At 37.7% G+C, this 17,728-nt stretch overlaps 1 protein-coding gene across 1 annotated transcript in view; it reads right to left on the reverse strand.

Annotated features, from left to right (window-relative positions):
• ldah (lipid droplet associated hydrolase) overlaps nucleotides 1–17,728 on the reverse strand; it is a 52,211-nt gene that overhangs the window by 17,134 nt on the left and 17,349 nt on the right. Inside the window, 1 exon segment of the mRNA XM_016544581.1 lies at nucleotides 7,231–7,400. Coding sequence (XP_016400067.1) covers nucleotides 7,231–7,400 — 170 coding nt within the window.

A 17,728-nucleotide genomic window follows, 5' to 3' on the forward strand; every position in this document is an offset into this window, starting at 1 on the left:
ACATATCAGGCATTTATATAATGCATCTAATTTGTGCATAAATGGCTGTTATGTTAAATAAAGTTTACTAACTATAGCAACTATATCAAGTACCTGCACGCCGTTGTTGTTGTCTCTCTCCCCTCAGACGCGCTGCAATAGCGATCCTGCGCGCAATTCTCAAAACGCCCACAAGATGGCGGTGTTTATCGGTGAATCCGATATTACAAAACCGATATCCAATTATGGTAAAATGCTTAAATATCGGGAAAAATATCGGTAAATCGATATATCGGTCGATCTCTAATAATTTGGTAGTAAAACAAAGTGTTCCACATTTTATTGGTGCAAAGATGAGCATGTTTATTTTGTACAAAAATTGCAACTGCTTTTTATCACTTAATTAGAATTATTGTCTCATGTTATAGAAACTACTGAACAGACATTTAGAAGTTTATATTAAAATGCAAAGTATTGAAAATCGAAATAAAGCTCCGTTTCATTACCCATGAGGTAATGAAAACTGCTATAAACACATGTGGTCTTCATGCTCACTTATACGCTTGGGCCAAATACAGGAAATATGTTGTCTAAGTAGACAAGTGGTCAAGTGCAAAGACCACAAGTGTGGGAAATTTGGACATTGGGCTGCACGCGGACACTTCTGATGATGAAAACTGCGTCACGCAGACAGTGCACGGACAGTTGTGAACGCGGACGGCCCAAGTATGCTTGAGGCTTAAGCAGTTCTTAGCACGTTACTATGCCTTAGCAAACGCACGTTGCTATGCAAATGACCCTTTGCAAAGACCCGCTCCCCTTAGTTATTATTTCTACGACAGACAAGCCATGGCGCTCTCACGCCACACATCATGTTCTCACACAGTGAAAAATACATCGTGGAGCAAAGAGGACACTGACAACACACCAACAGACAAGACAGAGCAGGTTACTTTTGGTATGAAACAAAGTCTCAGCATCCAAATGCTGTAATTTTTTTAAAAATTCAAACAATAAATAGCGTTTTGTGGCTCTTTAATGTGTCGTGACAGGTCGCTGTAGTGCCTCAGTTCAAGGGGCACACGAACCAATCATCTCTTCCTTTTTACTACTAGTTATAACATGAAATAAACATGAATGAACATGAGAAGGTATGTAGTTCAACTGCAGAAAGACGTCAATACACACCATTTTCAAAGTTCAAGTTCACCAATGTAAATACAACTCTCCTGTCTGGTTTGTTTGTCAGACAAAATGGCAGATTCTGCTTTATGATTGGTCAAATTGCCTTTAAATCAGACTCTCTGCGAACGTTGCTAAGATGTTCTGTTCCTGGGCAGTTTCTAAGGTATTTTGGATGATTTCTAGGGTGCAACTATGCAGTTGCTAAAGTGTACTAAACCAGTGGTTCCCAACCCTGTTGCTAGGGTGTTCTAAGTGGATGTTAGCACATTGCTATGCAGTTGTTAAAGTGTTCTAAGTATGAATAATAGTAATAGCAATATTAATAGTGGCCACTAATAAATCTAAGTTCACATACGGCTCAAGGAAGCACTCAACCCTCTCACGTAATACTTTTCATCTGCTATTCCACGGCTCATCCTGATGCCCATCATTTTTGTCAGACAAAGAGAGAGAGAGTGGAAAAGAGCCAGTGAAAGAGAGAGGGAAAGGTGAAGAAGAGGGAGTGTGTGCGGAGCAGGTGATCTTTGATGTGCAAGTAGTGCTTTTGACAAGAAGCAGTTCCTCTTCCTGGAGGTCACAGGAATGTAACAGAGAACACAGAACAATCTGACAGAGTCTCTGGGAGTGGCTCTTTAATCAGAGAGACAGACGGCCAGTCACACACACACACACACACACACACACTTCTACTTCTAGAGGGTTCCTTCTCTGGTACTGCCGAGGTCAGGAAGGGGGAAGGAGTTCTCTGCATCTGGAGAAGGGGCGAAGAGAGTTTAAACGTCACAATCTGACTTCCATGGATCTGAGATGTGAGGGTGCGATCTGATAGTGGAGGAATGTTAATGATGCACAGATCTACTGGAGCTTCAGACAGCATGATGGATCATACGGCAGCCCAGACCACATCTCTTTCAACTCAACCACTTACAGTGAGTATCTCAATGGAAATGTGTTGCAAGGGCCGCCTCCACTCACGTCAAACCGCTCCGTGCCTTCGAACATGGCCTTGCGGCCAGGCTCCCAACTGGAATAGACACAATAGAGGAGTGGTGATGTAATGAACACTGCTGGAAGTGTGTGAAAAGGCCTACATGAAATTGATAGTGCCCCGTCATTGCTATCCTTAAATGCCAAGTGCCTTTTTGCGAAAAGACTGGTCAGTCAGACCTCATAGGTCCTGGAGGAAAGCATAAGGGAAATACTAAGTCACTTTCATTTAGACAAATGAACGCACCAGGTCAAGTAAGGATGCAAGGCCACCGTGACCCTTACTCTCCACCAGGTCAAGGGAAACCGCTGCCCCTCATGTCCCACACTGAACGATAACAAATAATGACGCTGTAAGTGTTTTCTCAACCGTGTGACTGCATGTCCAATGGGCTGGACAGTCCGTAGTCACGTCTGGGAGCTTTAAAATCTGGAGATGTTGTGAGGGTAATCTGAGCCAGGGCTATGTGCTGTAATGTTTATGCTTGTGTTTGGCTCATGCTGTGCCTGTAACAACGTTTTATTTGAGTGAAGTATGAAATCATACCAATACTTCAGGACTGTCGGTGTGACCTCTGCTCCCCGAATGGAGGCCCACCCAGAACGCTGCGACACATACTCACCCACAAGTTAACCTACACACCCAAATCCTCATGTCCTGGAAGAGAAAGAAACATTGTTGTGTCAGGGGAACTTGAGTGTGCCATTAGTCCACTGAGGAGAATGATAGGACTTGTTAAGCATTCTTCTTAGCAGGCATTTCCAAGAATCCCTTCGGCTTTCCAATAGAATGCATCTCGTACAGATTAGCCGGTATTTTGTTTAGCATCTCTCACTTAATCGACATGTATCTTGTTCAAACCATGTTGGTTTAACAATAGAACTATTGTTAATGTCATTGTCATGAAATATGTTCCACAGAAGAAAGTAATTCATACAGGTTTAGAACAACACAAGAATGAGGAACAGAATTTTCATTTTTGGGATGACCTATTCCTTTTTGATTGCAATTAGAATAGCTCACTATCGTAAGAAACATTATCTATGAAACTAATAAAACGCAAAGCAACACTTCAGCCAACAGCTGTTAAACCAAACTATACATCTGTGCAGACAAAAGTAGGAAATTACATCACCTTCCCAGGGCACATGACAAGATGGTTGCTGCAGGAGGAGGCCTAAAGCATTTTCCTCACCTAACAGTCCCAAAAGCTCTACCTCAGACTGAGATGTAGGGTGGAAAAGGTATTTTCTGCAGTCTCAAATCTGAGCGACAAATCAATTTCTCTCTTCTGACGGTCTATTCTACAACTGGCACATACACAATGTCACTTTATTACAACAAGCAAGTACTTCAAAGGCAACAGGGAAGACTTGTGAACTGGACTCATGCCAGAGACATACAATAGAGCAACTCCATATGCAGTCAATCAAACACTTCCTCTAGTTTTAGGGAGGTTTTCCAATCTACCTCATGCTGCTCCTGGTCTGAGGCTGAAATCTGCAAACATTCTCCTCCAGAAGTGCACTAAAGAAACCTCTACCATCATTTAAACTGACTGGTCTCTTCCACTCCAAAATAAATATCTAGAGCCAATAGTAACAGTTCCTGATTATCACACATTATATGTTACTAGGCCTAATCGCCAGGTTGGCTTCTTGGCAGCCTGCAATCTGGGACAAAAAAGGAAATATTTTTCTCCTTTGTGCATGTTTGCTCTGAGCCATGCCATATCTGTCTACATCGTACAGGGATTTAACCAGCCATAATTTGAAAAGAACAGATTCAGACGAGTTTACAAAAAGGTCTACATGGTTGGCAATGTTTTAATGACCTGGAATGAAACATTTTTTCACAGGTTATGAAAGAGGACCTTCGAATCGATGAGTGAGATTGGGAGGTTGTGGAGAAGAAAAAAAGACCAGCTTTTTTCTGAAGTTCCTGAACTAAACCACTAAAAGTGGTTTGGACGTGGATTGTCTCCAAAAGTATCAGAACATATATTTATTGCAATGCAAAAAGTGGTACATAACTGTACTGGCCCCATTAATGAAGCTAAAATCCATTTCTCTTTGTCAGGAGGAAAGCATGCCCCTCTAGTGAGAGGAAATACTAAATAAAAAAAAGGATGAAAGGGGAAAAGTGGGTAGAGAAAATGCTTGAAAATAAAAATGACAGAGAGCACATCTTAGAGTAGGAAAACCCCAGAGGAAGAAAGAAAATCAAGGTTCTTTTCCATGTTATTTAATCTCCTGACCTTTTACACAGCAAGGAAAGGGAACAGAAGTGTCTTATTATGCTGTTGATTGGCAGTGTCTCACTCTGCTTTCACATGTTACATGCTTTCATGCAGTGACCATGTTTTGGCGGTATGTCCTGTAATGGCAAAGTTGCATATCGCTGAGGTGGTCTGCAGAGGTTATGCAGACAGCAGCACTGTAGCCGTTATTCATACTGTTTAAGGTGAAGAATCAGTAGATAGTCTCTATAGATAACACAATTAAATACGAAAAATTTTAATTCTGTCATTAATTACTCACCCTCATGTCGTTCCAAACCCGTAAGACCCTCGTTCATCTTCAGAACACAAATTTAGATATTTTTGATGAAATCCGAGAGCTTTCTGACCCTGCATAGACAGCAAGGGAACTATCAGATTCCAGGCCCAGAAAGGTAGAAAGGACATCATTAAAATAGTCCATGTGAATGCACAGAGACTGTAACTTCATATATCAGTTTCTGTGAAGATATGTGCATTACTACCAGGACATTCTTATCATTTAATAATGATAAACCGTTCACAGTCTGTGGAGAATCAACAATTGGCTGACGATCTGAATGTGTTTTTACTGCCGATTTGAAAAGGCCAGTCTACCACCCCCCATCCGCTCTGGTCTGCACTTCACACATTCACCTACCACCCCTGCAACCCCCCTCCCCGCCCCAAAAAGCCCAAAATCACTAGACTTAATGACTACAGACCTGTCGCTCTCACGTCTGTGGCCATGAAGTAATTTGAGCAACTGGTCCTGGCCTACCTGAAGGACATCACTGGATGCTTGCTGGATCCTCTTCAGTTTGCCTACAGAGCAAACAGGTCTGTGGACGATGCAGTCAACATGGGGCTGCATTACATCCTGCAACACCTCGACAGACCTGGGAATTACGCAAGGATCCTATTTGCGGACTTCAGTTCGGCCTTCAATACCATCATGCCTGACCTTCTCTCAGACAAACTCACACAGCTCTCTGTGCCCACCTCCATCTGTCAGTGGATCACCAGCTTCCTGACAGACAGGCAGCAGCTAGTGAGGCTGGGCAAACTCACAACCAGGACTATCACCATCAGCACTGGCGCTCCCCAGGGATGTGTACTCTCCCCACTGCTCTTCTCTCTCTACACGAATGACTGCACCTCTAAAGACCCCTCTGTCAAGCTCCTGAAGTTCGCAGACGACACTACAGTCATCGGCCTCATCAAGGATGGAGACGAGTCTGCTTACAGACAGGAGGTTAAAGAGCTGGCTGTCTGGTGCAGTCACAACAACCTGGAGCTCAACACGCTCAAAACTGTGGAGATGATCGTGGACTTCAGGAGAAACCCCCCAGCACTCCCCCCACTCACCATCCTGGACAGCACTGTGGCTGCAGTGGAGACATTCAGATTCCTGGGCACCACTATCTCTCAGGACCTGAAGTGGGACACTCACATAGACTCCATTGCAAAAAAGGCCCAAAGACACTGACCACCAGAACAGCCAGGCACAAGAACAGTTTATTCCCACAGGCTATATTCAGCCTGAACAATTAAACTTTCATAATTATACATCACATGTCATTTGTGATGGACAACTGACATATTTATACACAGAATTCAAAATGTGTACACTTGTAAACTGCACACTTTGTAAATAACATATCTGCACACTTATAACATATACATTTATCTAAACAATTAAATTTTTTCCTATACTTCTATTTCTGTATATAGTACATTATTTAATTTCTTTTTTTTTTTTTATATTAGTGTTATATTCCCATCCCTACTGTGTTATTCCTATGTATGTCTGCACTATCATGTATGTCTGCACTATGTCTGTACTTTCTTCTACACTGGAAGCTCCTGTCGTCAAGTCAAATTCCTTGTGTGTGTAAACATACTTGGTAATAAAGCTCTTCTGATTCTGACATCAGTGGTTCAACCGTAATTTCACGAAGCTACAAGAATACTTTTTGTGCACAACGAAAACAAAAATAACAACTTTATTCAACGATTTCTTCTCTTCCGGTCAGTCTCTGCCGCCATTCACGAGAGTACCACGACGTATGCGCGAGCATTCCTCTGCTTGTAAACAAGGCGCAGCGCATCTGGGTTCTACGTCAACAGCACCACACACAGCTGAAGATGAACGAAGGTCTTACGGGTTTGGAACAACCTGGAGGTGAGTAATTAATGACAGAATTTTCATTTTTGGGTCTAACTATCCCTTTATATTCAATTATAAAATTGAATTATATATTAATCTAACAACCTTATCTGATTTGGAATTTAAACTGAATGAAAAATATTTATGTAATTTTGATTTGTTTGTTTCTCTGATTTTAAATGTGCTGAAATTTGCCCATAAATATACATAAATATTTTTCCTTCAGCTCAAATTCCAAATCAGATTTGATGTTGATTTAATGTTATTAATTGCATTTAATGTTAAATTGTAAAAAATAATTTACTATAAAATAATATATTTAAATTTAAATGACACATATACAATAATATATGCAATATAACTAAATAAATGTATCTGATTTAGAACATACATTTAAGGAAATATTTATTATAATATTTACAGATAATATTGTATGCAATTTTTTTTAATTGAATGCTAAAAATCATGTTAATCATGTTAAGTAATATAATACTGTTTTTTTTCACTTGGGAAAGGGAAATGGAGATTCATAATATATAAATATTGTAAATAATTATTCATAAAAAAGTGAGACCATATTCAGCAACTAGTAGGATGTGCTACATTAGCCACAAAGTAGTTCCATGGACTTTCTCATCCAGTCGCTTATACCTTTAGCTCTGGGTCTCTCTTCATCATCTCCAAGATGATGTAGCAACCGATGGAGTGACCAATCAGCAGCAGGTTGGTGTCCCGAGGTACATGCTTTCGAAGGAAGGTCAGCTTGTGTTCAATCTGCCCATTTAGCCCAAAAACATCCTCCTCCTCAGTCACAGATGCATCTTTGAAAGAAAAAGAGAGAAAAACTGCATAAAGCGCTCACACCAAACCCAATTTACATCATCACATGGTGGCCAGGACTGTTGCCAGTACTTTCATCATGACCTAGAACTAATAAATACAGCAAATAATATAATTAGACAAAGCTGCCTAGTTTGATCGATTGTGGAGCTCCGATCACAGCTGAATGAGAATTGTAAAGGATCCAGAAGACACATTAAATTGTTAAGCGCTCCATATAAGAAGTTTTCTTTCATCATCTTGATCTTGTTCTTCATTATTTCTTTGGAAAGGAGTAAAATTACACTACTGAACAATAGCAGTAACTGAAGATCCTGATAATGCTTGGCAGGCTTTGATATTAATATCTTCCTACAGGTGCTGAATTCACCAGTATGAACCTGAGAAAGGACAAGAATTAGAAAGACAATGGACTGTGCAGAAACAAAGGTATGACAGAAGAAGCTGGACTGAGGTGGGGTGAGGCTGAGGCATTTATCACTATGATGAGTTATGGGAGCAGAGCTGTTAATGATGAGACAGGGGGAGAGAGGAGTACCAGAGGGGAGAGAGAAATAACTCATATTAGCTTCAAGACATAAATAGACAAAGTGCTCCTTCATGAGACATTTCACAATATATGGTTCCTGGAGCACACTGCATCTTCTCCTCTTTCTAAAATAATAAAGATATCTCAACTGACATAGTTGCACATGGCTAATTACTTAGACCTGTTTTATGATGAGATGTGCTGGAATAACAAATCATAAGGGTCTAGTGGATTACCTAGAATTGGACTGTTGTTGAAAGACAAATTAATATATTTTTATAAATTGTCGGCAACATATTTAAAAAGAACACCCTCTTTTTTTTTTTTATATAAAAAGTGATTTAAAAAAAAAGGTTTTTCAAGGAAGTTAATCAAATTTTTTTTTAAACATTGCTTTCGTGAAGTGTGCAATACTGTAAAAGAGATCTGCTACTTCCACAGACCTTCACATCTATACAAAAGATAAAAACAGATTTCAAAAAGGAAAGGATGCTGGATGGGGGAAGTTAGAGGGTGAGCAGGATGGATGGAGGAGCATTAGGGGGACCAAAAGGAGTGCATATGACCTTTAGGTACAGACAAATGCAGGAGAGATAAAAAGGAAGCCGAAGCGAGGAGGAACCAATGAAACCCATTCAAAAGGTTCAAAACATTAAATCATTTTCATTGCATAAAATACCAGTGGAAGTACAAGAATGATAAGATAAGACAGGGTAAAAAAAATATAAAGGCATACACATTAAGAGGGGTCTGAGACAAAACGCAAGATTCAAAAATCTGCATGCCATGTGCAATACAGCATAAAGCTGGGTTTGATGGATAGTTGCTATGGTGCTAAAACTCCAAATTCACTGCCAAGCATCTACATATCAGGGTCACACGGTATGTGATGTAAAAGAGAGAAAATATGACTTGATTATAGATTCACCAGCTATAAATAAGATGTATAACATCATAAACATAAATATGGAGAGGTTTTCGACATAAGAAAAGGGTCACAGAACAAATCAGCCGATGTTTTGTGTTAATGTATTACGAGTATTGAGAATGTATTGAGTTATAATGATTTCACAAACAACTGTCTGAGTCTGCTCGATCTAGAAATCTTTCTGAGAGAGCCTAAAATGTTAATGTTATACAAATAAAAAGTTACTATAAGAAATTAATCGTTATAATCTTATTAAGCAAATACACATTAAATCAATCAAAAGTCATTAATCTAAAAAGAAAAAGATGTATCACAGTTTCCACAAAAATATTAAGCAGCACTGTTTTCAACATTGATAATGTTAAGAAATGTTCTTTGAGCAGCAAATTAGCATATTATCAGAATAAATCATATAGGAATAAATTAACTTTTAAAACATATTTCAGTAGAAAACATTTATTTAAAATTCTAATAATATTTCACATTATTACTGTTTTTACTGTAGTTTTGATCAAATAAATGTAACCTCTGAGCATAAGAGATATCTTTATTATAATTATTTATCGGTTATTATTACAGTTTTGGGATACCGAGTAGGACCTTAAAAGGGACCAACTCTACAGCATACACATAATTTAAGAAAAAGTATTTAACCAATAATATTTTTTTAGAAGTACTGACAGGCACTCAATCCAGGCTATTTTCATTCATGAATGTAAGCGAGAGATCAGACACTGAGCAATGAAGTCAGTGACCTGTGAATGCACACACATTTAGCTCTCCCCAAACACTCCTTACCCCTCATTTCCCATTTTCCAAATCTGATCTTGATTTTTTTCCCGAAGGTTCCCACTGAAGTTTGCCTACAAAGGGGCCCTACATGTTTATCTACCAGCACAGAGGGGCACTATGAGCTCAGAGCCCAAACACCAATGAGAGCAGTTTACACATTGAGTGGCCTCTCAGGATTACCTCATTAACGTTTAAGACTATCCTACTCGTAAAACATACAAAACCTATATCCAGCTACAATGACCTACATTCAGTCACATATATAAAAGCAATCTTTAACTGGGGGAAAGATGGTTAGACAAAAAAAAAAAAAAAGTTATATAAAAAATAAAAATGACATTTTTAAAATTATATTATATTATATTATATTATAGCATAGCATAGCATAGCATAGAATAGTGCCTAAATAACTACATGGCTACATTGTTTTAGATAATGTGTGCTGTTGAATTGTGCATAATAAGACCAGGATTGTATACTGAGAAACTAAATACTGTAGGGCAATTTGGACTTCATGTTGATCTTAGGCTATATAGACATAGCCTATGATAAGAAATCCAAAGGATATCCTTATGGATATGGAGCAAGAACAAAATCAGAGCAACCTGTAATGGGTCCAAAGAAGCATTTATGCAACATATGGCAAACACAAATTCCTCAATATAAAATAACGATCTGTTGGCAAGAGCAAGCGATGTATAGGGAGCAGGCTGTTAAGTGATTATATCCCCCTCTCAAAAATGTGCAATAAATGTGTGGTGCATGTTTCATCCAGGGATCAGGTTACTGAATATTAATGTCAAGAGGAACCACAACAGAGTGGTGTTACTGATTAAAAATGGGTTGATACAGTGGGCATGTCCTTTTGCTTTTGTAATTATGCTCAGATAATCTTAAAAAAAAAAGAGGACTGCAATTATTTGAAACACATGAGAATGCGGTTTGCATGTAAAGCATGTGCATATATGCTTAAAGGAATAGTTCAGCCAGAAATGAAAATGTATTCACGCTCAGGCCATCCAAGATGTAGAGGAGTTTGTGTCTTCATCGGAACAGATTTGGAGAAATGTAGCATTTGCTCTGAATCCTCTGCAGTGAATCGGTGCCATTAGAATGAAGGTCTAAACAGAGGGTATAAGATTTATTTTTGGCGTTTTTGCCTTTATTATGATAGGACAGTAGACAGGAAGCAAAGTGGGAGAGAGAGAGCCGGACGGGATCGTGAAAGGTCCGCGAGCCAGGACTCGAACTCGGGACACCTGAAGCGCAACGATGCTATATGTCGGCACGCTACCCACGAGGCCTTCGGCACTGACATGTCGGTGGATTTTGATGTGAGTTGACATCAGGGCATGGGCTTTTTTCACTGGAGGAAACGTTATTACGGATTATGGACTGGTATTTAAATTTAAAATGCTTTATTTATGGACTTGTTTTTTCACAGCTTTTTGCTTCACAAGACATTAATTTATGGACTGGAGTTGTGTGGATTACTTGTGGATTATTGTGATGTTTTTCTCAGCTGTTTGAACTCTCATTCTGACGGCGCCCATTCACTGCAGAGGATACATTGGTGAACAAGTGATGTAATGTTACAATTCGCCAAATCTGTTCTGATGAAGAAACAAACTCAGCTATGTCATGGATGGCCTGAGGGTGAGTAAACTTTCAGCAAAATGTAATTTTTAGGTGAACTATTCCTTTAAGAATGAATCTACATCAGTCTCTATTGCCAAATACAACCATAATACAACTAACGTAAAGGCCATCTTTAGCAATCAAAATGAATAACAGTTACAACTATCCAACAGTTATTATAAAGAGGTATTAGACCAATTTTGTTTTAAATGCAATGTTACAAAGGGCCAATAGGCTTCCCACCAATGCCCATGCTTCCAATCAGCAAGACAAACATGAAAACCCAACCTGACTACAACTGGTCACAAAAGGTCACATCAACCAAACCGCTCAGAACAATCGATTTCCCTTTTACTATACCCCAGGCAATCTTACAAGAATGAGGGAAATTCCTTTTTTATGCCGGTTTTAATAGCCTGGGTATAAATAGAGGGTAATTTAGTCATATCAGAGAATGGAAAGTAGATTTTGAGTAGTAGCTCTCTTAACACACTCTGACAAAATGAATGAGATGTGTAGGTCTGGAGGACGGCTTGACCCAGGGCAGGGTTATTGACATTGCAGAGTCCAAATGTTCCACATGTTTGCATTAACAGATATTTTTACTGTAATCAAAAGGCATCAATCACGAATCACCAACCACAGGAACAGTTCCTCCACAGAGATTTGGCATGTTTACCCCACTACCACTTCCCCCTGCTTTTGTTTATGTTTCCAAGACACAGGGATGTAATATCATTTAATATAAGCAGTTAAATACGACCAGCCCTATATTGCCAAAGGGACTGTTTGGCATTGAGGGGGTTTGAGATCTCATCAATGAACTCAATGAAATCTCTCTGTGGCTGTGCTGGACTGGACAAAATGAGGTTTCTGTGGGTTCCGAATGGCTGTGCCTGCTGCTGACCGCTGGCTGACCAAGTGCTCTTTGAACAGCAGTAAATCAATGGGCAGCATTCACAAGGAAAGCAACCAGTGACTTCTGGACAAGGAAGTTGAATTTGAAAACCTGAAGTTGTTTGAAGGGTCATCATAAGAAGAAACCGCAAACTAGATCTGACGCCCAAGTCAGTGACGCCATCGTCTTACGAAAAACAAGTGGAAGACCACCAATTCTACAATCAGTTCGTTTTTTCAAAAATGAACCTAATAATACTGAATAATAAAATATCAATGTTTTCAAATGGTTTAAATAATGAATAATACAAATATCAATGTTTTCAAATGGTTTACATTTAATTTCAAAGTTATTAAATGTAAATTTAGTTAAAAATAAAATATTATAAAATATTATTTTTATATTTTAATATTATTTACTGTATATACTATTATAGTGTTTATTAATATGTTGAATTAGCGTTTATTTTTATATTTTCAGTCTTCATTTTAATCTGAGTTTTAATTTAGTCATTTTTATTAGTTTTTGAATCACTATTTAAATGTAATTAATTTTTATTAGTTTTAATTATTTATTTATTTACAGTTAATAATTTTAGTTCTTCATCTTATTTCAGTTAGCTGCCATTGCAAGATTTCTATTTTTGATCAGTGTAAGTTACTTTATCTAATATTTATATTCTATATTATTTTAGCTTTATTTCAACAACAAAAAAAATGTATAATATGGCCTAATTCAAATGGCATATTACTTAATTAATTAATTTCTGTGTCACTAGTGTCCACAAAGAGAACAGCAAAAATAATAGTTTCTTGAACACACCCCCTGTCTGCCATTGGGCAACCAAACAGATAGTCCCGCCCTCAAGCCATGCCATTGGTTGAGCCAACATTGCCGTTTCAGCCTGCAAAAACCTAAATGTAAGCATCTAAATAATTACTAAAAGAAACTATCCAAACTCTAAACTATCAGTTAAACCATTTATTTAAAGTAACCTTAAAAAAAATCTGCACATGCCTGCATGACAAAAAAACAAAAGCTTTCTAGGATATATTTAGCAGGTTTTAGTTGATTACAGTCTGATATACTAAATCCTCACAAGCAACACAAGCAGCTATTTCCTCGAACAGGGGCATCTGCGAACCAAATGGCAGAACATGATGAGGGATGGATCATTGAGATGAACAAGACAATGTGCCGTGGAAAGAAAAGCCCAGCATATTCGATACCGCCCTGCTTAAGACAGAAATTGATGGTAATCAAGAATGTCACTCAAATAGCGAGATTGGGGAAATGAAATATAACTTTTAATTGCGTCCCCTCTTTCATCTGTGCTGGCTTGGCAAACGCCTGCCACTTGTTGTCATCTCTTGGCACATTTGAATCCACTGCTGAGTTTTGACTTTTAATCATCCAGCTCGTGATTGCACAACATGATATGAACAGCAGTGGATGTCATTGTCTGTTGTGTGAGCCAGAGATCAGCTGTCTGTCACTGAATACTTTAAGACTGTGATTCCGGTAAAAGTATTCCATGTGTTCACAATAAAAAAGCAATTGTTTGATACTTTAGTTTGTAAAAATAATCTATACTGGATGAGCTACAAGATCATTTAAGATTGCTGAAAATGTCAGATGTTCTTCAGGAAGTTTTGTTCTGCCAGATCTACTGATTTGATTATGGTCATTCCTGGTGATCAGGTGGCAAATATACCACAATATGACATACTGAGAAATGCAAGCTTGTTTGTCCAGACAGTAGACCTGAAGTGACCAGCGTTCACCTAGACTGTCCAATCCATCAAGCGAGCCAGTAGAAATACTGTTTATGGAGATCCTAGCCATCTGCATGTGGTTTGCCTTATTACAGGTGAGGGCTTGGTAAGGTCTTTCCCACATAGCAAACTCAATAAAAATGTCCATGCTGCTTTATAGATGAACATGCTGGACTTTCATATACGGAGGGAGACACGGCTTGGCTCGTCCATCAGTCCTGAATGCATTCCACTTTACTGTGTGCTCTGTGAAAGGATTCCAGGAGGAGCATCCCGCACTCTGACAGACACTCGTACACAGCGTATCAGTCAGGACAGAGTACGGCTGTGCCTGAAACTGTCAGTCGGTGACTTCACGGTCAGCATTTGTGTATGACGGTACAATACCTCCTAAATAAATTGGTTTCAGAGAGTCTTTCAAGTCTCTCACCATAATGTGTTGTTTAATGATTTAAAACAAATTCAAGTGAGCTTTAGCGATAACTCAGGCTGGGTAAATATAAATCAGAACACATAAATAAATAAAAATATATACATCATATATATGGATACAAGGACCTAAAACATAATGCAATATTGTGAGAAAAAGAAGTGCTAACCAAATGCAAAATTGAAAAAAAAAAAAAAAAAAAAAAAAAAAAAAAAAAAAAAAAAAAATTATATTATTAAAATATAATAATGAATAAAAAAAAAAAATGCATTTTAGGGTTACATAATCAATATAAATATGAAAACACACCTAGTTGATGCACAGTCTCATTGTAGATCTTCATATGCATCATAGGTGACGTGTTATTTCGGAGAACCTTCCAGTTGCCTCCATCGCTCTTGTCACATGTACCAATCTGATCTGTGCCCTGATCGGCCCACCACAACTTGTCTCCTACGCAAAAAAACATAAAATGTCAGTTAGTTATTTCAACTGGGGTTATCAATGCATAGAACTCTATGAACATTGTTCACATCATCACAATTGTGGTTTTCGGAAAGCACTGTCGTCTGGTTATGTGGATGAATTGTTAAGAGCTGTTGACTCACACTGTTCATACTTAACAGAAACACTTCACAAGTCACAATTAAGTTAGAAAAACTTCAGTTCAGTGAGTTGCATTACAAAGTTTTAGAAACGGGTTGATTTTGCTCTCTCACCCATGATGGCGAGGGCTGTAGCTTTGGTGAGTTTTCCTTTCACACCCTCAATGATCTCCAGTCCAGAACCATCCAGCTTACAGCGGTTAATGGTGCTGTTCCCTGAGCTGATCCAGTACAACTGCTCCATGTAATAGTCTATGGACAGGCCTGCCATGGGAAGAAGTCAACGTATAAAAAAAGGCCTTCTTGTAGCTTTAGGCAAACAAAAGTTACACAAGACAAGTCACTTACCCACTGGGCCTTTCTGATTGGTGAACAGTAATGTGCGGTTGGTGCCGTCCATGTTGGCCATACTGATGTTGTCCCCATCAAGCCAGTAGAGCTTTCTGTAAGCAATTTGCAAAGGAAATTTGACAAAGTAGATATCAACCAAATAGATCCCTGCAAATTATTTGCAACAGTGTTGTTTTAGTATTATTTATAAACTATTATAGTATTTATTCGTATTTTGAATTAGCTTTTATTTTTATAATTTGTTTTAATTTTAATTTTATTTTTATTAAATAATTGTATGTGCTTTATTCATCCTTATTAGTTTTTTATATTTATATATAGCTTTCATTTATATGAATTTACATTTTAACTTTTAATATTTTTAATTAGCTTTAATTTTTATATTTTGAGTTTTCATTTTAATTTTAAATTAAGTTTTAATAATTTGTTTTAGTTTATTAGTTTTTTAAATTTCTATATAGCTTTAATTTATTTCAGTTTTAGTTTTAGTTAATTTAGTACATAAACATTTATTTCACTTTCTAAGTTTCATTTAAGTTTTAAATCAAATATTAATATTTTATTTCAGCTTTATTTCCACTACCAAAAATGATTTTATTCGTTTTAGTTACCAATACTTTTTTATTTGCAAAGAGCACCATGTTGTTAAAGTTTGTTGAGGTTCTGTTATTCAAGATTTTGGACATAAAGAGGCATTGTATTGCTTTATTTTGGTTTGGTTTTAAAAATATACTGTATATATAAATAAAGCCAGGAAAGTGTCTTCATATCTCAGTCAACTGAATGCCTGGAAAACACTGTGATGTACTGCCAGTGAGATAAGAAATAAACACTAATTTATCAAAAACATTGTAGAGGGAAAAACACAAATGAATGTCAGCTGAATGACTTATATTGTCTGCATGCACAAGCTTGCTATTTTTACTAGAAACTGGCACGTCTAGAAACTAGCACACTGGCACTACAACAAACACATCTGGTTCACACTGGCCACACAACAACAACAGACTGAGAAGTGCAACATGAGGGCAGTCATATTGTCCAACCTATAGCTCACACTAATGAGCAACGTCTACATTTCTCATCTACACCCTTTACAATCTTTGCCAGAAACATACTGGCACAGCATCTGCTCCTCTCCAAATGTGGCCTACCAAACAAGCTGAGAGCGAAAGAGGCTAAAGAGACTAAAATGACAGAAAGGCACTAATGCTAAGCCTGAACTAGCAACAGTGCATGTGTGAGTACTTGTACTAACCCCAGGATAGGATGTAGCACCAAACAGTGAGGCTTGTCCAGTTCATGGATTACAGCATTCTTGAAGGACCCGTCTAGCCGTGCAACATTGATCTGCTTCTTATTCGTATCATAGCTGGTCCAGAAGAGGTTTCTGGAGACCCAGTCTACAGCTAGACCCTGAGCATTAGGGAGGTCTAGCAAAAAAAAAAAAAAAGACATTTTTATCATGATTAGAATTGTAAACTGATCACACAGGCTGAGAATAGAGCAACATAGCAAAAATAAATGTGTATTTGTCTTGCTTTCTTTCCTCCAAAAAGTGGCATTTACTTTAAAGAAAGATATATTTCACAAATCTGGGGTCGGCAAGAATATTTAAGAATATATAAGAAGAACAGTAAAAGAGTAATGGTGTGACATTTTACATTTTAAAACAACTGTTTTCTATTTGAATATAAATATATATATATATGTATGTAATTTATTCCTGTGATGGCAAGGATGAATTTACACCAGCCATTACTCCAGTTCCCATTTTTCAGGATTCTTTGATAAATACAAAGTTAAAAAGAATGGCATTTACTTGAAACAGGAATATTAGGTAAAGTTATACATTTATTTACTGTCAATTTTGATCAATTTAATGCATCCTTGCTGAATAAAAATTACTTTAAAAAAATGTATATATAAATATATACATACACACATATATATATATATAGTTATATTTTTAATTGGGTTTTAAAAGATAAAATAGATACTTTGTTTAAAGGTGCCATAGAATGCATTGATACAATATCTACATAGAAGGTATGTGGCTTAGGTAAGGGCAAAAAATCTCCAGAAACAGTTTTACATGTCCATTTACAACCCTAGGATTTGTCCCTAGAATGAAATGGTCTGTTTTTACCTTATTTGGAAGGGTCATGAATAATAATGTTAAGCTCTGCTCTGATTGGCTGTTTCACAGTGCGGCTCATTTCAGTAGCTCACACAGCAGGAAGGAAACACAGGGAAAATATATATTTCAATACTTTCTCTCGCAGTTATATCGTTGGGTAATTATACTGTATATAAAATGCGGGCATCAGGGAGCCGCTATTAATATGCGGGGCATTGAAACT

Source organism: Sinocyclocheilus rhinocerous, unplaced genomic scaffold, assembly GCF_001515625.1.
Source record: "Sinocyclocheilus rhinocerous isolate Xijiao unplaced genomic scaffold, SAMN03320098_v1.1 scaffold8, whole genome shotgun sequence".
Taxonomy (NCBI): domain Eukaryota; kingdom Metazoa; phylum Chordata; class Actinopteri; order Cypriniformes; family Cyprinidae; genus Sinocyclocheilus; species Sinocyclocheilus rhinocerous.